General features: G+C 40.9%; 1 protein-coding gene across 2 annotated transcripts in view; it reads left to right on the top strand.

Annotated features, from left to right (window-relative positions):
• LOC144499630 (neutral amino acid uniporter 4-like) overlaps positions 1–22,528 on the top strand; it is a 340,726-nt gene that overhangs the window by 35,458 nt on the left and 282,740 nt on the right. For both annotated transcript variants that reach the window (XM_078221802.1, XM_078221803.1), the window contains one exon: positions 2,864–2,962. In XM_078221802.1, the coding sequence (XP_078077928.1) occupies positions 2,864–2,962 (99 nt within the window). The remainder of the gene's footprint in view (positions 1–2,863; positions 2,963–22,528) is intronic.

Raw genomic sequence — 22,528 nt, forward strand, 5'->3', positions numbered from 1 at the left:
TTAGATGAGGACAGCAACAGGAATAACTGATACTTCACCTTGTTTTAAACTGCTTATTGATGCTCAGTAGCAAGAATTATGCAAAAATGCATCTTTAATATTAAGGGTGCTGTTGATATTAAAAATGCCCATTGTGTTGCAATTGTTATTTCTTATGAAAAAACAATTTTTAAAGCAGCAATATGAAATATTTTCTGCTCATTTCTCTGCAATGCAGATTCAAAAAATTCAGTTCAATAATTCTATTAGCCTGTTAGTGATCAAGAAATGTCACTTTTTTGTTTTCATTTCCTTTATAATTGAACTTTCACTTTTTGTTTCAATTTATCTCTGTTTATAAGACACATGGCATAACTGCTAAACTGATGTACCTGTTGAATTACTGGAATTATTTCTGTAGTAGTGCCTCTACTCTCAACTTGCTTAGTCACTTTTCTCTGCTGCACTTTTCATGCACACTTCTCTGCTGATTTTCATTTGGTCCATTTAGAGTAGCCTTTGCTTGGGAGTGAATGCTGGTGTCTTCCTGCCTCCTGCTATACTAAACCTTCAATTTTTTGTTCCTTGGAATCAGCGTCATTTAGTACTCATATATATATTTCTCTCCATTGGTGTGTTTGAACAATTGATGCATTGCCTGTTGGGCTCAGGTTTCCAGCCTTCCCAGGGCCCCCATACATTTTAATGAACATTGTCGGGTTAGGCATTAACTTTGATTATATTCACTTTCAAACAATCCCTATGTGTACTCACCAGGGTGGTGTTATTTGATCTCTGTGCCTTAGTGCTTTCCAAGTCTAATTATTCAGTTAGTGCCATTTAGAACTGAAGTACTGTTACTGTTTCACATATGTACTCTGAATGTAGGGCAGGAAAAAGAAAGCCATATATCAGCAAAATATTCATTCAACAACAATATTTATAATGGAATTTTGCATAAGAAAATGGAACATCCAAATTTTATAGTGGTTGGATAGCTTCATCAATCTCAGAAATGGCTGTGTTTGGGGTTTATGACTTTTGAAAACATTTGATGCATTCGTGCATTTATTTAATTTTTCTGCTTTCCAAGTCTGCAAAACTAATATGAGCAGGTGCTGCATTTGTCAGTTGTGGCTCTAGCATTGCACCTACAGCATTCAGTTGAGCGTCAGGGTGGTTTGCACAGCTGGCTCACAGCGCGCCAGGGACCTGGATTCGATTCCAGCCTTGGGTAACTATCTGTATGGAATTTGCACATTCTCCCTGTGTCTGTGTGCATTTCCTCTGTGTGCTCTGGTTTCCTCCCACAATCCAAACATTAGGTGGATTGGCCATGCTAAATTGCCCCTTATTGTCCAAAGATGTGTAGGTTACGGGTATTAGCTATGGTAAATGCATAGGGCTACAGGTTTAGGGCGGGCCTGGATAAGATGCTCTTTCGTAGAGTCGATGCAGACTTGATGGGCTGAATGACCTCCTTCTGCACTTTGAGGTGCTGCTTTTAGATTGAGATGTTAAACCCAGGCCCTGTCTGTTTTTGAAAATGGACATAAAGGATTCCATGTAGTCATTTTGAAGAAAAGCAGGAGAATTATCTCTTTCTTCATATCTCAATCAGCAGCACAAAACAGATTACCTCATCATTGCCACATCGTTCTTTGTGGGACCTTGTTGTATGCCATATATCCTATAACAGCGACAGTACTTGAAGTACTTCATTGGCTGCAGAATGCTTTGACACATGACACATGTACAATACTATATAAATGCACATTTTCTTTACATTGTGCTGTTGCTTGCATGACAAGTGATATAGTACTGTGCCCCTAAGTGAGTACACTACTAATTATGGTTTAAAAGGAATATAACTCCACCACCCCTTCTATCACCACCACCATTTCCTCTATGCTGTTGCTCGAGGATGTTGACTTCTCAGCCTTTTGGCTATGATCAAATGTCAGATCAAGCCCAAGATGGGTGCAATACCTTTTCTTGTCAGCTTGGATCTTCTTTGACTCTCTTCTGGGGACCATGAATTGGATTCAATTTGAATTTGGTTTTTGGAGCAAGCAGAGGGATAGATTTCCACTCTGAGCATTGGCTTTGTATCTTTAAGAATGGAATGAGGGTGATGTGGTTTAACTTAATCTTGTGAAATTCATGCACTGAACCAGTGTACCATTCAATGAATCATGCTTCCCAAACATGGAAATAATATGTTGCTTGTGCTTCAACTCTAAAAACAAACGACATTGCAAATGTATACTTGTACAAACGTTATTTATTAAGTGTGTATTTTAAATATCTTAAGAGATTTTTTAACACACATTCAATTTTTTTTGCATAAATGTGTAGTCCAAATTTATTTTAGCAATGCCCTTTAGGTTTTCTTGCCTTTGTCTATGTTCCTCATTATTTTGAGATTAAAACTCATCGCATATTCATCTATTAACTTTTTTCTGGTGTGATTCCTGTTTTCTTTTCTCAATCTGCAGGTTTTTAAACCGAAGTTTTAAGCCATTAAATAACTATCTGACCACTCTTTTCAGCCTTGCATATGTCTGGACCATGGATCTGAACTTATCACTTGTGTAGCTAAATTAGAAAAGTCAGGTGGAAAATTTTGTAATTTATGGATGAAAATGATCAGTTTTTAGCAACTAGCTAAAGTAGGGTTCTAATTATTTTGGTCTTGTACATTGTGATTATGGAAATCTGAGATGTGCATGTAATAAAGTGTGAGTGAACTTTGGGTATTTCAGTGCATCCTTGGTCAATCCTTGGTTTATGGTGTGTATATTTCTGCTTAAGTTAGTATAAATTTCATGACATTGGTTATGGATTTCAGTCTTTCAATCTTATAGTCCTTTTTTTCATTTAGGACATGCCTCATCTAGGGAAGCTTCCTCTGGTTGCCAGCTGGAAAAAATATCCACTTTTCTTTGGGTCTGCAATATTTGCTTTTGAAGGAATTGGGTTGGTAGGTGAAAATTTCTCTGCTACTATCACCTTATTTATCCAAAGTATAGGTAGTAAAATATTTTGTTACTATTGCATTAGTTTAAACTTAGCATCAAGTGCCTTATAACCATTGTTTCAAACCTGATTACTTCATGTGTAAAGCTGATAAAGATAATTTGTAGTAAAATGCTAAACTAAAGAGTTGTTACAAATAATTAGCATTTGAAAACATATTCATTGAAAATCAATGAAAATATAAAACAAATGCAATGTAGTTTCAGTAGAACAGAAGTTGCACAGCAAGGATCTGCCAATTTGTTAACATTTTGAACGTATGAACATATCCCAAGTCAATGGCAGTTATTAAGTCACAATGAGCAATCTTGCTGTTTAAGTGACTCACTTGAACACAGTAGCGCAAAATAATTGGCTGGAATTTTGTCAGCTGTCGGTGATGGATTTGGAGGTAGGAAGATGCTGGGGACATAGCTGACATCTTCCAACTACCAAGACATTTTTGCCAGTGACGAGAAAGCAGGCAGATGGGACGTCCACTGGGCACCCAATAGAGTAACTTAAATGATAAATTAGAGGCTTCTTCCCACCTTCACTGGTAATTTGCACAGTTTGGGCTGGCTTGGGAAGATTATCCATTGAAACTTGGTGGTGCATTTGCTGGCTCCATAGAGATAGAGTAGCTCCATTTTAGGTGCTTGAATGCCTACAGGTGGGTTCCTCTCAGTAATGGCCACCCTCAATGCAATGGTGTCTTATATCCTCATGTACTTGGATCCCCTGCCTGACCCTGTCATTGCCAAACTTTACTTAACTGTCTTTGGTGTCCGGCTATGGAAGTGCCCTCATCCTGCACCATCAATGGCAGCTCTTGGCAAGCCATCATTCATAATAGGGGTGGCGGCCTTGGCAGTAGCCACTGCCAGGAATATACCTCCCTGGATCCTGCTGGCTGTTGAACATAAGAATTAAGAGCAGGAGTAGGCAATTCAGCGGAGCCTGCTCTGCCATTTAATACAATTATGGCTGAGCTAATCTCTGCCTCAACTCCATTTTCCTGCCTGTTCTCTATAACCCTTCAACTCATTAATTAAAAATGTCTATTTCCTCAAATTTACCCAATGATCCAGCATTCACTGCAAGCTGGGGCTGTGAATTCCACAGATTTGCAATCCTTTCAGAGAAGTAATTTCTCCTCCTCTTGGTTTTAAATATGCTTCCCCTTATTCTAAAGCTAAGATTCAAGAATTTGCTGACACCTTGTGGTCGGGTACAAGCGTAAGAGTTTATTAGGAGTTCCTTCTCTGTCTCTTACAAGATGTTCACAAATTGCTCTATTATTCTCTCTCTCAAAAATATTATTATACATTATCATAGAACACACCCATTCATTGGCTAATGAAACACATCTGGAGAAGTAGCTAACACTAATTGGTTTTGACCTCTAATCATACACTGTTCACAAGATAGTGGTCTCTGCCAAGGCTGGCTGATCACGAGCTGGGAATGTGTGCAAATACATTGTAGAAAATGTTATAAAAATCATAAAGGCAAAATATAATAAAACAGTTGGTTTCCCACAGACCCCTCATTCTAGATTGCCCCACAAGCAGAAACATCCTCTCTACATCTACCCTGTCAATCCCCTTTATCATCTTGTATACCTCAATTAGATGATCTCTCATTCTTCTAAACTCTAGAGCGTATAGGCCTAAACCACTTAATCTCTCTTGATTTTACAAACCCCTCGTCTCTGGAATCAATCCAGTGAGCCTCCTCTGAGCTGCCTCCAGTGCAACTGCATCCCTCCTTGAAGGAAGAAGTAGGCCCTCCCGCTTTTGATGCTGATGGTTGGTCTTCAGCTTCCATAAAATTCAGCCCATTTTGTTTCAAACTTTATTTTCGCTCATTTTGTAATCTTTTCGGTTGTTCTACTATAAAGAAACTTATTTGATAGGCTTTACAGCCTGGACTCATTTGAAATAAGACTGGCACTTGAAGTGAGGCATTTACTTTTCACAAAGAATTTGGACCTGTTTTAAGAGCCTTGTGTTGCAGGATTTTCTGGCAGTTAGTTTTTAAATATAAAACTTGTATTAAGTAAACAAAATATAGTTCTCGGGCCAGAAGAATTCAGGCATTGGCTGAGTAACCATGTGAAACAGCTCTCCATAGATTTACTGTAAGATGAAGGAATTCCCAAACTGACCTTATGGGTGAATGTACTGTGTGCATGTACCTTGTATACCATGTGTAATATTGAGCAGCACAGATTTAAAAAGTAAAAGGTCCTCCACATGTGCTGAATTATTTGATCTCATCTGGGATCGAAGTAGATGCCATAATTGACCTCAAAACCGTTAGCTAGATAGGCAGAAGCGAAACTGGATTTCCTGCCCCAGACTGTTCATGCTCCTGTAAGGTGCCTTAGGAAGTTTTACTATGTGAAAGCAAGTTGTTGTTTTTTCTCTCAGCTGTGACACAATTGGTAGAACTCGCTCCTAAGTCATGACTTTAAATCCTACTTCAGAAACTTGAGCACAATCTAAGGTGACAAATCAGTCCAGTACTGAGAGAGTGCTGTGCTGTCAGAGGTGCTGCCTTTTGGAAGAGAGGTTAAATCAAGCACAACTATCATGGCCAGGCGGCCTTAGCTCCATGGCCCCACTTTAGAGTCGAGACATTCTCTGCCATCAAGCAAAATCATTAAAGCTGTTTGACTACGTCTGAAGCACTGTGAGAAGTTTTGGGTACTCCTCCACAGCAAGGATATGTTGCCTTTGGAGGGAACATAACAGATTTACTAGAGTGATACCTGGACTCCAGCGATTAAATTATGAGGATGGATTTCACAAACTAGGGTTGTATTCCCTGGAATTTAAAAGGTTAAGGATTGATTCAGTCGAGGTTTTCAAGATATTAAAAGAATGGAATTACGAAAGGAATAGATTACGTGAATAGAGGGAAACTATTTCCCTGTATTAAGATGGAATATGCAATTTGGCCATTGTGCCTGCTCCACCATTCAATAAGACCATGACTGCTCTAATTGTGGCCCTAACTTTACTTTCCTGCCTGCTCACCCATAATCCTTGACTCCCTTCTAGAGTAAAAATTCTGTCCAACTTGGGCTTGAATGAATCAGCAACTGTGTGGAAAGGCATTCCAAACACTTAACAACCCTGAAAATCATCTTCATCTGTGTTTTAATTGGGAGACTCCCCATTTTGAAACTTTGCAACCAGTCTGGTCTATCAGTCAAACCATTGACTGTTGAAGGGCAAATCGTCCCACGTAGGCCGGTTCAAGATTCCCTCATGACAGGAACATCCTATTGAGCTCCCTCAGAATCTTACATGTTTCAATAAATTCATATCTCATTCTTCTAAACTCCAATGTGTATAGCATCAACTTGCTCAATCCAATCTTTCCTCAAATGACAATCTCCTTCATCCCAGGAATCAACCTAGTGAACCTTCTCTGAACTGCTTCCAATGCAGGAATATCTCTGCTCAGTCGGTCTTTATTACAAGGGGGATGGAATATAAAAATAGGAAAATCTTGCTGAAACTATACACCACATTATATCCCTGGAGTACTGTGTACAGTTTTGGTCTCCTTACTGAGCAGATGAGAAAGGCAAATGGAATGTTGCCATTTATTGCAAGGTAAGATTTGCTACAGTTTTGTAGGGTATTGGTGAGATCACATCTGAAGTACGATGTACAATTTTGATCTCCTTATTTAAGGAACAATATAAATATGCTAGTGCCTGTTCAGAGAACTTTCACTCGATTGAAACCTGGGATAGCGGTGTGGGGTTATCTTGTGAAGAAAAGTTGGACTGGCCGAATGTGTATCTATTGAGGTTTAGAAGAATGAGTGGTGATCTTATGGAAACATGTCAAATCCAGGGGGGTACTTGACAGGTTGGGTGCTGAAAGAACGGTTCCCCTGGTGGGAGAGACTAGAAATAGGCGACAAACTTTAAAAATATGGGGTCACCCATTTAAGACGGAGGTGAGGAGAAATGTTTTATCTGAGGGTTGTAAGGCTCTGGAACATTCTTGTCCATCACTATGACTGGCATGTAGTACTACAGCTGGCTGAGCTGGTGGAGACCTGAAGGACATATCAGAAAGGATTCACTGCAGGTTGCAAGGGAACCAACATGAGCGGAAAATCTTCACTAATTTATCTGTTATAGACCTCACCTTCACTAATTTGTCTGTTATAGACGCATTTGACTGTATTAGTCGGAGTGACCATTGCACAGTGCTTGTGGAGATGGTCTCACCTTCACACTGAAGATGCATCCCGCTTGTGCAATGTGGCACCACGCTAAATGAGATGGACAAAGAACAGATCTAGCAGCACAGTGCTGCATGGCCTTGAGCAGCAAAATTGTATTCAACCACATTTTGTAATCTGCTTTATCTTTTACTCTATCATTTGCTTCAAGCTAGGGGAAGAACTTGTGTTCAATGAAGAATGTAGGAGAACTAGCTAAGAGCAGAACTACACATGCCTAAAAATGAAGTGCCTATCTGCTGATGCTATAACATATGAGTATATGCATAGTAAATAGTCTGACAACACCGGGTTAAAGTACAACAGGTTTATTTGGTAGCACGAGCTTTCGGAGCGCCGCTCCTTCATCAGGTGAATGGGAGTTGGGTTCACAAATAGGGCATATATAGACACAAAACTCAATTACAAAATAATGATTGGAATGTGAGTCTTAACAGGTAACCAAGTCTTTACAGGTGCGGACAACGTGAGTGGAGAGAGGGTTAAGCACAGGTTAAAGAGGTGTGAATTGTCTCCAGCCAGGACAGTTAGTGAGATTTTGCAAGCCCCGGCAAGTCGTGGGGATTACAGATAGTGTGACATAAACCCAAGATTCCGGTTGAGGCCGTCCTCGCGTGCAGAACTTGGCTATCAGTTTCTGCTCGGCAATTCTGCATTGTCATGTGTCTTGAAGGCTGCCTTGGAGAATGCTTACCCGAAGATCAGAGGCTGAATGTCCTTGACTGCTGAAGTGTTTCCCAACAGGAAGGGAACACTCCTGCCAGGTGATTGTCGAGTGGTGTCCATTCACCTGTTGTCGTAGCGTCTGCATGGTCTCGCCAATGTGCCATGCCTCGGGACATCCTTTCCTGCAGTGTATCAGGTAGACAGCGTTGGCCAAGTCACAAGAGTATGTACTATGTACCTGGTGGATGGTGTTCTCACCTGAGCCCTCCGAAAGCTTGTGCTACCAAATAAACCTGTTGGACTTTAACCTGGTGTTGTGAGACTACTTACTGTGCCTACCCGAGTTCAAGGCTGGCAACTCCGCATCACAAGCATATGCATGTTAAGCAATAGAAGCAGCATGAAAACAAAGCTGAGCCATCTCACTACGAATGGATCAGATCAAATCTCTGCAATACTGTTACATTCAGTCTTGAATGGTGGGGAACAATTAAACAATGAACCACAGGAGTATCTCCTGACCCTCAGTGTTGGGGGAGCCCCACCATGTCAATGGAAAAAACAAGGCTGAAACATTTTCAACCATCTGCAGACAGAAGTGATGGATCAATCTCAACCTCCTTCTGAGGCCCTGGCATCACAGATGCCAGCCTTGAATCAATTTGATTCCCTCTCACATGATATCAAGAAATAGCTGAAGGCACTGGATATAGTAAAGGCTTTAGGCCCGGCCAACATTAAGTCTTGTGCACCAGATCTATTTGCACTATTAGGTACCTTGTTCCGGGACAGTTACAATGCTACCATTGACCCAAAATTTGTGAAAAATATGCCCTGTGTACAAAAAAACAGGACAAATACAGTCCAGTCAATAACTGCCCCATCAGCCTACTCTCAATTCAGCAGCAAATTGATGGAAGGTGCAATCGACAGTGTCATCAAGTGGCACTTACCTATTAATAAACTATTTACTAATGCTGAGCTTGGGGTACACCAGGACCATTCAACGCCATACCTTATTATATCCTTGGGTCCAAACATGGACAAAATAGCTAAATTGAACAGGTGAGTTGAGAGTGATTTCCCTTGACATCAACTTAGCATTTGACCAAGTGTGGCATCAAGGAATTCAATTGAAGTCTATGGGAATTGGGGGGAAACCTTCCACTGCTCAAAACCTAGCACAAAGGAAAGAAGTTGTGGTTGTTGAAGATCAATCATTTCAGCCCCAGGAAATCACTACAGGGGTTCTGCAAGCTAGTGTCCTACACCCAATCATCTTCAGCTGCATCCATCATAAAGTCTGAAGTGGGATATTTGTTGATGATTGCGCCATGTTTACTACCCTTTTGACTCTTCAAATACTGATGCAGTATTTGATCCATGTGCAGCAAGACCTGAGTGATATTCAGGCTTGGGCCGATAAGTGGCAAATAACATTTGTGGCAGGCAATAACCATCTTTTGAGATAATCGAACCCTTGACGTTCAATGGCAGTACCATTGCTGAATCCCCCCAGCATCAACATCCTGGGGGGCTATCATTCACCAGAAACAGTTCGAGCTATATAAACAATGTGACTACAGGACAGAGCCTAGGAATTCTGCAACGCATATCTTACCTCATGACTCCCCAAAGCCTATCATCAGCTGCAAGGTGCAAGTCAGGCATTTGATGGAATATTCTCCATTTGTGTGGGTGAGTGCAGCTCCAATTATACTTGAGGAACTTGACACCATCCAAGGCAATGCAACACGCTTGATTGGTACTATTGACCAGCTTCTTTTGGCATTTATCACTCTTGTAGTTTCACCAGGCTAATACCATCTTCTGAGCTCTAAGGTATGCTTGTACTTTTTTTTACATGCTCTGCTACACGGCACATTGAACCATGTTTGGTGTCTTGCCTTAGTGATTGACGAGTGTGTGGATGGGCTGGGATATGTGGTTGCATAATATGGTAGTTGGACTGTTGCACAATTTGAGTTTTGGGTTGCTAGGTCTACTCTTATTCAGTTCCAATTTACAACGGACTCTGTTGTACTACACAATAGAGGATGGTCCCACTTTCAAGATGAGACTTTGTTTTCGCAAGGATTATGTGGTGATCTTACTGTGGTAACTACTGTGAAGAGATGTATTTTACAGCTGTGAACATGCCAACTCTTGCAAATTGATTATTTCTCACTTAAATTCAGCCCCACTTGTGATCTTAAAGAGGGCTTTGAATACTTGTGATTTTTCTGTGGGAATTTGGGATAATATAGTGTATGGTCCAAAAGTTTGTATTTGAGCTTGAGAGAGTGAATCTGTTGGCTGATTCTGTGCATTTGACCTAGCCACACTGAGTAGCTATGAGGCCTCAAATGTCAGTAGAATTCCCAAGCCTTGTTGTGAAGAACACAGATTAATTTTTTTTATTTCAAAAATATACTTTATTCATACATAACCTGGAAGAACATTACAGTAACATTTCCAATCACCACGGGCGGCACGGTAGCACAGTGGTTAGCACTGCTGCTTCACAGCTCCAGGGTCCCGGGTTCGATTCCCGGCTCGGGTCATTGTCTGTGTGGAGTTTGCACATTCTCCTCGTGTCTGCATGGGTTTCCTCCGGGTGCTCCGGTTTCCTCCCACAGTCCAAAGATGTGCGGGTTAGGATGATTGGCCAGGTTAAAAATTGCCCCTTAGAGTCCTGAGATGCGTAGGTTAGTGGGATTAGCGGGTAAATATGTGGGGGTAGGGCCTGGGTGGGATTGTGGTCGGTGCAGACTCGATGGGCCGAATGGCCTCCTTCTGCACTGTAGGGTTTCTATGATTCTTCTATGATTCTAATAGTAAAATGCAATTATATTTTCATTTTCCCTGAGATCAAAATTTACGCTGTTTCGTCTAAGAACATTACATGTATTTCAAAACATGTTCAAAATTCCTTACCAAACTATGTACATGGGTCAAATTGCACTTTGTGGTGCTTTAACAGAGTGACACACAGTTAGAGATTATAGACCATCTGATCGCCTTTTCTAGTTAGTAGCCCCTCAGGCTCCATTGGTTGAAAGGCTTTACACGATGGCCTTTCCCCATTGTGCCTTGGTAGCGGCTGCCCCAAGCTTGAGTGTGTCCTTTAGCACGTAGCCCTGGAACTTGGAATGTGCCAGTCTGCAACACTTGGTGGAGGATAATACTTTGCACTGGAAGAAAACAGGTTTCGGGCAGACCAAACGGCATCTTTTACCAAGTTGATGACCCTCCAGCAGCAGTTGACATTTGTTTCGGTGTGCGTTCCCGGGTCTTGGCGCTTGTTTGAAAGTTCTGATGATGAGGCACTCTGACAGTCCGCTCAGGGAACCATCTGATAGGATCCACCATCTCCTTGTCCTTCAGGGCTTCAAGGACATTATGTGTAGACAACTGCTTGATCGCCTTGTCATCAAAGGTGTTTTTCTGAATAAATTTCTCTGCAAGGAACAGGACAGGTACTGTGGTATGGCCCAACTACTTGGAGAATTCCGTGGCAATGTGGCCAGACCCATCCTTCGCAATACCAGGGACAGATAGAACCTCAGTAAGTTATGGCACTTGGTGCTTATGTGCCCAGGATCTACGCAGAGCTTGATGCAGCTGCACACAAATGTGGCCATCAGGATGAGGACGTCACACTGAGACTATGATGCAGTTTATTCCTTGCCACAGAGTTTACTTCCCCAATCAAACATCCACCCCAGTGCTGGCCGACACTATATACACATCTGAGTATAATTGACTAATCAATACTCAGCATCTGTTCACCTTATTACATTAAACTACCAGATATCTAACATCCATCAACAGAGCCTATTAGAAACTAACACAAAAGAGGAGGGATCATAGAATCCCTACGGTGCAGAAGGAGGTCATTCAGTCCATTGAGTCTGCACCGACTACAATACCACCCAGGCCCTATTGTAACCCCACATTTACCCTGTTAATCCCCGACACTAGGGTCAATTTAGCATGGCCAATCAACCTAGCCCGCACAACTTTGGACTGTGGGAGGAAACTGGAGAACCTGGAGGAAACCCATGCAGACACAGGGAGAGTGTGCAAACTCCACACAGACAGTGATCCAAGATCCGAATTGAACCCGGGTTCCTGGTGCTGTGAGGCAGCAGTGCGAACCACTGTGCCACCGTGGACTTGAATCCCAGTTTGTTCTCACAAAGTAGCATAGAAATTCTGGTCTCAAGCGCCCAAGTTCTGCCTCTGCAGGTGAGGGATTGTGCGTTTCAAAGTCTTTCCCCTTGGCCTAGGATACTAGGCTCCACACTGGCCTGCTTTCTGCTGATTGAGGCCTGCCAGGTCGTGAAGAACCGCAGCTACTGAGAAACTGCAGCCACATTGTTGTGTTGGTGTCAGATGGAAACCTGGTGATCCCCTGGTGGCTGAGCTCCCTGCTGGTCAGGATCTGGAGTCCCCGCAGTCTTTAAAGTTTAAGGTTTATTTATTAGTCACAATAAGGCTTACATTAACGATGAAGTTACTGTGAAATTCCCCTAGTCGCCACATTCCGGCGCCTGTTTGGGTCAGTGCACCTAACCAGCACGCCTTTCAGACTGTGGGGGGAAACCTGAGCACCCGGAGGAAACCCACGCAGACACTGGGAGAACGTGCAAACTCCACACAGGCAGTGACCCAAGCCGGGAATCGAACCCGGGTCCCTGTGCTAACCACTGTGCCACCGTGCCGCAGTCGGACAGCAATTCAAACCACTAGCTTTTTGGCTCCTGTAATAAGTGGCTCATCACCTTCTAAAATCTGGACAGTACATGTTAATGTAAGTGAAACTTTCTGCTCTCAAATCTCTATTCTGAATAACCATGTGGTCAGAATTAACCCCACATTCTGTGGAAGAAGCAGCAGATCAGTATATGGAGAGATTGTGAAAGCTCTTTCTAGTTGATGACATGTCAGTATTTTGACATTCTAATCCTGGGATCGGCCCTGATGGACATCCTTGTGTTTTTTTATTCATTCGTGGGACAGAGATGTTGCTGGCTGGCCAGCATTTATTGTCTATCCCTAGTGCCCTTGAGAAGGTGGTGTTGAGCTGCCTTCTTGAATCGCTGCAGTCCATGTTCGGTGTTATTTCTCAGACTTGCCCATATGGCAGAAACAAAATGGAATCATTGTTCCAAGCAGTGATTTGCCTAAACCTCCAGTGAATTATATTAATCGGGAGTCTGTTTTTGTGGAATGCTGTTTGTGACTTGAGAATAAAGGTCTGGCATGAAAGGCCATTTCGAAAGCTACGATTAAAGCAAGCTGCCTGTATCTAGCTAGTGACAGGCGAGGTATGCTGGTTTATTGATTAAGCTGCGGCAAACGGGCTGACTATTGAGGTGGAACAAACTCTCAGGAATGCATGAAGGTTTGTAGGAATGTGGAAAGCCTGCTGAGGTGCATAAATATTGCTTGTTGATCTGTGCCCACATACTCTACAAAAAGCACATCCAGTTGCCTTTTGAACCAGTAATTGAATTATAAACATTAGTTTTGTTAATTTGTAGTGCTGCACACCTCCAATCCCCACAGACACTTTCAGAACATCACAAGATGTTCTCTCTAATAGAAACAAAAGCTGAGACAAGGCACTGGAGTTTTTAAGTGTTATATCTCTGAGATAGCGATGAGTAAAAACTGCAATGACATGATGGTTAAACAAATTCTAAAACCATAAATTGGAAAATGAGATCCTTGAGGAAGACTTGCTTATTGCAAAGAAACAAGCTTTCTAATTACAGTTCTAATTTTCAATGGTGTCAGGTCCTAATTTTAAAATTAAGCTTAAGTTTTTTGTCTACATTCAAACTGGTGTATTTTAGACTCCTTATTTGCTATATAAGCTCTTGCATAAGGCACAGTTCCTTTAACCATTTGAGTGTTGTGCCTTTTTGACAACAGGTTTGGGCCCAGTGTATTGATTGGTGTGCAAATGGTCAGTCAGGGTCAGATTACATTGGCCCCAGTGTACTTGATTGGGATGCAAACAGTGAGTCAGGGTCAGATTACATTGCTGCAATAGCATCAACCGGTGTAGAAGCAGCATTTACATTTAAACATTTCCAATTTTGATAATGGGCAATGAGTGTTTTGTAATAGTTAAAGTGAATGGAACTGATGACAGATTGACAAATTGATCAGGACTATGGTCTTGTAGAGTTCTTCAAATATCCCAACTGCCTGAGCTTTCTCTCTTCTGATTTACAAACTTTGATCTGCAGGTTAAAGTTGACTTCAGCCCATTCCTATGTGTGGTATTGTACAATAAAATATAACTCTGCTGCCTAGAATCCTGAGTTCAGAAATTGCTGCAAACTTGGTAGAGACCAATAACTTGTGTTTTAAATCTGGAATTCCAGTTATTTACTAAAAGAATAAGGCCACAAAATTACATAGTTTAAACAGAAGAACCTTTTATGATACAAATGTCAAACCTAAACACTAAATACTACATTAGATAACGATCTGTAAATTAAAGTCCAGAATCAACAATAGTTAAGTGTGAATTAACAGCCAAAATGCGGTTGATTATAAACTATAAGTGATATATTAAATGGCAGACAAGGCTTACAAATTGGCTTGGCAATCAAATCAGCATATATGTCATTAATCTCAGCCACAAAGTCATTCAAAACACTGTCTTGGCTCACAAAGCATTTTCATTTTCACTCCTAGGATGTAGCCTGGTCCTCAGCTGCACGTAATCCACCTGAGTTTCATGGGCATAATTTTCACTAAAAAGGGCACATTTTATGCGTAGATTCTCCAACCCTCTGGTCCAGATGGCATAGATCCATCAATGTTATCTTCAAGTAACAGAAACAACTGCAGCAACTGTGTATTTGCTTATCCTCAGCTTCTGGATTGACCCTCTCTTCTTCAGCTTGACTGTGCTGCATCACTGGAATCATTATTATTTATTGCTGAGCTGGGATGGTTCTGCCTCCTTTTATGTTACGAACCAGTTTCCGTTTCAGTCTCCTCAGAGTTTTGCTTTGCAATTTTAGTTTCAGTTTTCTTAGAAGTTGGGAGAGTTGGTTTCTCTTTGTGGTTTTCCTTTGTGGTTTCAGTCTATCTCAAAAATTTGAAACCATGAATTCCATCACAAAAGTAGTTCTTAAAGCATCAGATCTATATTAATTATCAATAATTTTATCATTTTATTATTTTTCATTTAATTTTGTATCTATTCATTCCTTAAGTGTGCATAAATGTTTGTAGCATTTGAGTTCTCAATATGTTCATGATTTATCACAAATTATAAAGTAACAGGGAATGGATTAACTTCATATCTATCGGGCTATGATCTGCAGATAGTCATCCTGTAGAGGTTTTCCAATATTCCAAACTGTCTGAGTCTTTCCCTTCTGATTTACAAACATGTTTAATCTGCAGATTAAATTGGACTTCGGCTAGATTTAAAAAATGGATATGAAGTATACCTTCAGTGCTATTTGGCCACTTAATACGGTTGGTTTTTACGGAGTCAAGAAATTGATGGTACCTAAATAAGATTAACAGTTTAATGCTTCAATGTGACAGTGTGATGATTACATATAATGCCAGTTCGAGTTGGAGATGAGGTTTGTTTGGAGATGTTTATTGAAATGTGTGGCTTAAAGGTATCTCGAGGCATTTTAAGATTGCAATTCAAAATGTTGTTATTAGTAGTTCTCATTTAATTAGATGTTTCCAATAATGTTGGATAGATGCTTATACAGTACTTTGTGAATGATGGAGATCAAAGGGTACCCTGAAAATACTATGAAAGCCATATATCTTGAACAGTAAATAACACATCCAGACAGATAGTTGTTTCTGACCTTTTACATTGGCCTCTTGAGAAATGAGCTCAATATCACAAATTTAAAATCTTGCAAGGTTTTGACACTGGTACTTAGTCATACTTAGTTTTCTAAAGTGCACCATTGATGTTTTCACTTGGAATGTCGTTGGAAGTCTCTTTGCTGAGTTTTCAAATTATGGCACATAATAGATCATTATGGCGGCACAGTGGTTAGCACTGCTGCCTCACAGCACCAGGGACCCGGGTTCAATTCCGGCCTCGGGTGACTGTGTGGAGTTTGCACATTCTCCCCGTGGCTGCGTGGGTTTCCTCCCACACTCCAAAAATGTGTGGGTTGGGTTGATTGGCCACGCTAAATTGACACTCGTGTCAGGGGATTAGCAAGGTAAATATGTGGGGTTATGGGAATAGGGCTAGGTGGGATTGTGGTCAGTACAGACTCAATGGACCGAATGGCCTCCTCCTGCACTATAGGGATTCTATGAGTGATAGGCTGCAAAGCTCTGCCGAAAGAGATGGTGATTATTTGGCAGTAAATTAAAAATCATACTCATTCCAGCACTTACAGAAATCTGCTTGTTTTAATGCTAGTTTGATTTAGTTCTACTTGGCGGGAATATTGAAGCATTTCATTAAAAATATTTCATAACTTGTATCAATCAGAAATTGAGGGGCAGGTGGGGATCCTTGGTGGTCGAGTGGTATGGAACTTAATTCCTTCTGAATTACAAAGAATTAAAAGAAATGGAAGTAACGAATTCAGCGAATCTAATTTCTCTGAAACTACTTTGCTGCATGCATCATGGTGTGCAGTTTCCTTTTTGGGGAAAAAACCCAAAATAAATGAATATGAAGTCCCAGGTTATTTGTCAAATTGAACATCAGTATGTATTTTCCTGTAAAATTGTGATTGTTTCTCTGTGTTTGCATTCCGGATTCAAACAGATAAAAGCAAGCGAATCAGGGATGAAATTAAAACCTGTTGAAAACGAGCATACAACTATGAATTAATTCAGTAATGAATTCATTCAGTAATTATTTAGATCAGAGGGTTGCAAGGCATGCAGGAGAAGGCAAATATACTAATGCTAAAACTTGAATTGAATGTATGATGCCATTGACAGAGTAGTAGTGAATTTTTAAGTAAAAATTTAGTTCCTTCAGAAATACAAAGAAAGGAATTAAAATTGATAACCTGTTCCAGTACATCTGCAACATTGGCATCTATTTGGCAATGTGAAAAACTGCCCAGGTATGTCCTGTACATGAAAAGCAGGTTAACTCCAACCCGCTCCATCGGTTGACTCTTGATCATCAGCCAAGTGACAAAGATGTCATCAACAGCGCTGTTAAGCAGCACTTACTCAGCAATAACCTCTCTGATGCTCAGCTTCTGACTGTATCACAGCTTTAGTCTAAACATGGGCAAAAGAGCTGAACTCAACATGCAAGATGAGAATGACTGCCCTTGACATTAAGGCTGCATTTGACTGAGTGTGGCATCAAGGAGCCTTTTGTAAAATTGGGAATAAATGGTAATTAAGGGGACATATCTTCACTGGTTGGAGTCATATCTAGCACAAAGGAAAATGCTTGTGGTTATTGGAGGTCAATCATCTCTATCCTCGGACATTACTGCAGGAGTTCCTCAGAGTCCTGCCCTTAGGGCTAACCATCTTTAGCTGCTCCATCTATGACCTTCCCTCTGTTATGAGGGCTGAAGGAGGGGTGTTTTTTCAGCACCATTCGTGGTGACTCTGATATTGAAGCAGTCCATTTGTCCTGACTTAATCTGAGTTTGTTTATTTGGTTTGACCTAAAAAGAGGGCAGGACCTGGACAGTATCCAGGCTTGGTCTGATAAGTAGCAAGTAACGTTCATGTTACACAAGTTCCAGGCAATGACCATCTCCAACAAGAGAGAATCCAAACACCCCGCCTTTGATATTCACTGACATTGCCATTGCTATATCCTCCATTATCAACATCATGGGGGTTACTATTGACCAGAAACTGAGCTGGTCTAATCATATAAATACCATGATAACAAGGTTAGGCCAGAGGTTAGGAATCCTACAACTCCTGTAAGTATGTCCACTGTCTACAAGGCACAAGCCAAGGCTGTGATGGAATATACTCTATTTGCATGAATGAATGCTGCTGCAAGAACACTTGCAGCTTGACACCATCCAGAACAAAGCTTGATTGGCATCCCATCCACTCCCTTCAATATCTACTCCCTCGACAATGATTCACACTGGAAGCAGTGTGTACCATCTGGAAGATGCACTGCAGCAACTCATGAAGGCTTCTTTGGCAATGTGTTCCAAATACCTGACCTCTGTCATCTAGAAGGACAAGGGCAGGAGGTGGAATGGTGTGTTCCCATACAAGTCACACACCAAACTGACTTAGAAATACATCACCGTTCTTTCATTGTCGCTGGCCAAAATCCTGGAATTCCCTCCCTAATAGCACTGTGGGTGTACCTACACTACATGGACTACAGCGGTTCTACAAGGCAGCTCACCACCACCTCCTTGAGGGCAATTAGGGATGGGCAATAAAAATGTTGGCCTAGACAGTGATGCCCATATCCCATTAAAGAATAAAGAAAAGGTGGAAGGCGAAGTTAAAACGGGATAATGGATAATCAGCAAGAAATAGAATAGGAAGTGGTTATCTAATTATCATCCACATCAGTGTAGAGAAGGCTATACTGTATTCTGCAAGTCAATTTTTTAAAACTAGGAAAGCAAAGAGAAAGCAAGGCATGTTTGTTAGTGGAATCTTTCTATAGATATTCTGGTAAACGTGTATGAACAGAGAAATCCAGTCACTGTGAGGAGGAAGAGGCTGTGGTAGAGCACAAAAGTTTAGCAATTATTGCTGCAAGATAAAACCTCGAATCTATATTTAGGAGCCAAAATGAAAAGTTAGAAAATCAACATGCTGTAAATGCTCAGGTCTGGCATTATCAATTGAGAGAACCGCTGCTGGGGTTAAACTAACTGGTCTTTGATTGCTGGAGGAAGCCTTCTCTCCTTTATTTGAAGAAGGGTGCAACTCATGGAATCCTCCAGTGCTTTGGCACTGTTTATTTAAGGAGGACTGGAAGATTGTGACTAGCACATTTGCAATTTATACCCTCCCTTGGCAATCCTAGGATGCTGTCCATCTGGACTCAGTAACATATCCACTTTTAAGTACAGCCAACCTTCCTAATAACCTCCTGTTTATTATCTGATCCAGTATGCCAACAACCTCTTTGTTTATAGTAGCCTTGGGAATGTTTTTGTCCTGTCTCCATGAATGGAAGTCTGTTTTGGTCCTCATCACTTTCCTGGCAACCCTTTTACTGTTATTATGCCTATAGAAGATCCTTGGAGTAATGTATATGTTATTCAGCAATCTATTCTCTTTTGTTTCTTTGTCTGCCTTTTTTGCTTTTTCAATCCCCCTCCACACTTTTGGATATTCAGCCTGATTCTTCCTTGTATTGTCAAGCTGACATCTGTCAAGTCCCCTTTTCCTGTTTCATCGTGTGCTGCAACAATGGTTACAGTCCCAGTTGATGTTATAACTGGACTGAAAAATCCCAGGATGGAACTCTAGCTCAAAAGACCATAAGATATACTTATTTTTAGAAATCATGGAGGAACAGAGTCACAGGACCGCAAAGTAGTTTTAACATCAAGTATAAAAACATTTATTCAATCAAGAAGTTTGATTATGATAAAATATTCCTTTTAAAGTGAAGTTTATTATTTAGTCACAAGTAGTCTTACATTAACACTGCAATGAAGTTACTGTGAAAATCCCCATATAGCTTCACAAATGTACACATGTTAAGGTTAACACAAGTAGCAAAGTATATCTTAGGCTATTATCTATAATGGTCTCATGCAATCCTTTTAAATGCACAGGCTGGCAATGTCAGAAACACTCCACTTTAAATTTGAGTTAATTTCTGTGGATGTCTCCTCAAAATCCTCCTAATTGATTCATATACCATGAGGAACTTGTCTCACTGAATTCTGGCTTCCACACAAGTGATTTCAAATTCCGCGTTCAAAAAGACACCTTCCAATCTTCCTTTAAACAATGCCTTCCCTCAGTTGCTTCCATCAGTGATTCACGCCCAGCCCTTAGACCTCTCCCTGACTTTTCATCTCTCCCTTCAGGATTTCTTTTGTCTTGACTATTATGCAAACACTTCACAATTGCTTTAACTATTGATTTTCAGACTATATTAAGATGGTACCTAACTTTTGTTTTACCTCTGAAATCTGCTTTCCCACTTAAATCTGGTTTCTGCTGCTGTCTCTATAATGTACAACACTTTATCTGCCTTTCCCTTGGATCCTCCTGAACAGTACTTTATTAAACTTCTTGGTCTCCATTCCTTTAACCTAATTTATTCCTTCCAGCCCAATCGCCTGGTTTTCTGGACTTTATTTGGTTCTTAGGGAAGACTGCCCTTTTGCTGTCCCCTGCTTAGCTTTTCTTCTGGCAGAGCTGAGAGATAGTCATTCTCCAGCTTCCTATCTTAACTGCAATATATGTAGCTAAAAACTAAACTCAAAATGCCTTCCTATCTTAAAGGTGCCCCTGGTTACCAAGCAACATATGCATGCCTCTGCCAACTTGTTTACTTTTCACAACGTAATTTCTCTAAGCACAGTTTGAATTGAAACCAAAACCCTGCACCAAGGATGGACACCTTTAATCTAGCATGAATCTCACTAGAGGCTTACCTCTCCTTTCACAGAAACACTAAATTAACCCCAGTTAAAATTATACCTTATTTCTATTATGTACCAATACAAATAGAAATCCCTTAAACCTACCATTATTTTCCTGACAGGTGCCATTCTCCACTTCACAGAATCATATAATCCCTACAGTGCAGAAGGAGGCCATTCAGCTCATCGAGTATGCACCGACCATAATCGCACCCAGGCCCCATTCCCGTAACCCCAAGTATTTACCCTGCTAATCCCCCTGATGCTTGGGTCAATTTAGCATAGCCAATCAACCTAACCTGCACATCTTTGGACTGTGGGAGGAAACCGGAGCACCCGGAGGAAACCGATGCAGACATGGGGAGAATGTGCAAACTCCGCACAGACAGTGACTTGAGGCCGGAATTGAACCCGGGTCCCTCGTGTTGTGAGGCGGCAGTGCTTGCCACTGTGCCGCCTGAACCACCATGCCGCCCCCTCCTCAATTTGTTCCAGCAATGCCTCCTTCCTTGGAGGGCATGAAATGAGCTGATTGAGAACATTTTCTTGGAACATAGTTTGGAAATTCTTCTCCTCAGTCTTTATAGTCCTATTCAATATTTCGGCATTATGGTTCAGGTACAGTTTAGGTCAGGGATTGGTGATTGATGCCACATGTTCTAGAGGTGACAGAGAAGATAATTTAGAATAGCACGCGAGATGATTGTCCAGTCTGAGCAGCTAGAGCTACAGATCTAACAGACCGGCTGAAAAACAAAATTGGAACAGAGAGTCCTGATCGTTTTAAAGCTTGTCTATCAGTGTCAAGTCCACTGAGTTGCTGTGCTGTGCTTCCGACCTTAGTCCTGAAAGTCAACAGCAGCACAGCAACTGTCAGGGGAGAGGGCTTGGTTGAAAAATGGTAGGTGAAATCCCTGCAATTTTGTGTCCAATTGGCTGCTTTGTGTGGGAGGGTTGGGTATGGGGATGTTTGGAGGGAATATTGGGGTGGTTGGGGTTGGCTAAAGTACACAAAAGTGCATTCAACATTGGAAAACTCAGCAGTTAAAAGCAAGGGCAGAAATCACAAGATTATGGTAATTATATATTTAGATACCTTTATAAATGTTAAAATGTATTGCTGGCGCACGCATCCTTAAATTAGAGTGAATAAATGAAGATTTAAAATACAAATGTTGAAAGTATAGAAAATTTTTAAAAGTTTATAATGAAATATGCCTGTTTGCCACAAGCAAAGTTTGAACATTTAGATGTTTTAGTAAGTGGAAGAGGCTGACTGGAGATTTAATTGAGCTGCATAAAGTTATGAGAGGCTTAGATAAAGTGGATAAAAAGGATCTATCTCTTAGCACAGAGGTCAATTAATTCATGGATGGATTACAGGGGAGTTGAGGTAAAATTATTTCAGCCAGACACTGATGGAGGTCTGAAATGCAATTGTCCTAAGATTGGTAGAGGCTGAAATCCTCATCACATTTAAAACCGAATCTCGATATTCAGTTGGGGCACCATAACCTAGAGGACTTCAAACCAAGAACTGGAAGAAAGGATTAGATTGAATTGCTGTTTTGTGGTCAAAACGGACACATTTGGCCAAAACGTTGCATTCTGATCCACGAATATGTTTCTTGTTCTCTAATATCGAATTTAGATTTTTATTAACTATTTTACTTATTCGCTTCAATGACAAGGTCAATGTAATTTTCTAGTAATGGAAGCCTGAAAACTGGCAAAGCGAAGCATGCTCCAGTAGCATGGGAGAAAAAAATAGGCTGGCACGAAGTGTGGAGACTTTCATATCACATGGTGTTTCAGCAGAGGGTCCCCAGCCCAAGTTTCATCTTATCTCCACAGGAAGCACTGACACACTCATTCCATATTATCAGTACTACTTGTCAGCTTCAATTTTGTGAATGATGGTTAAGGTTTATAGTTATTAATACCAATATGGATGCTACAAAATACCTAACAAAGATAAAGTTATGTGGAGATTTGTTGCA

The sequence above is a fragment of the Mustelus asterias genome, chromosome 10 (assembly GCF_964213995.1).
Source record: "Mustelus asterias chromosome 10, sMusAst1.hap1.1, whole genome shotgun sequence".
Taxonomy (NCBI): Eukaryota; Metazoa; Chordata; class Chondrichthyes; order Carcharhiniformes; family Triakidae; genus Mustelus; species Mustelus asterias.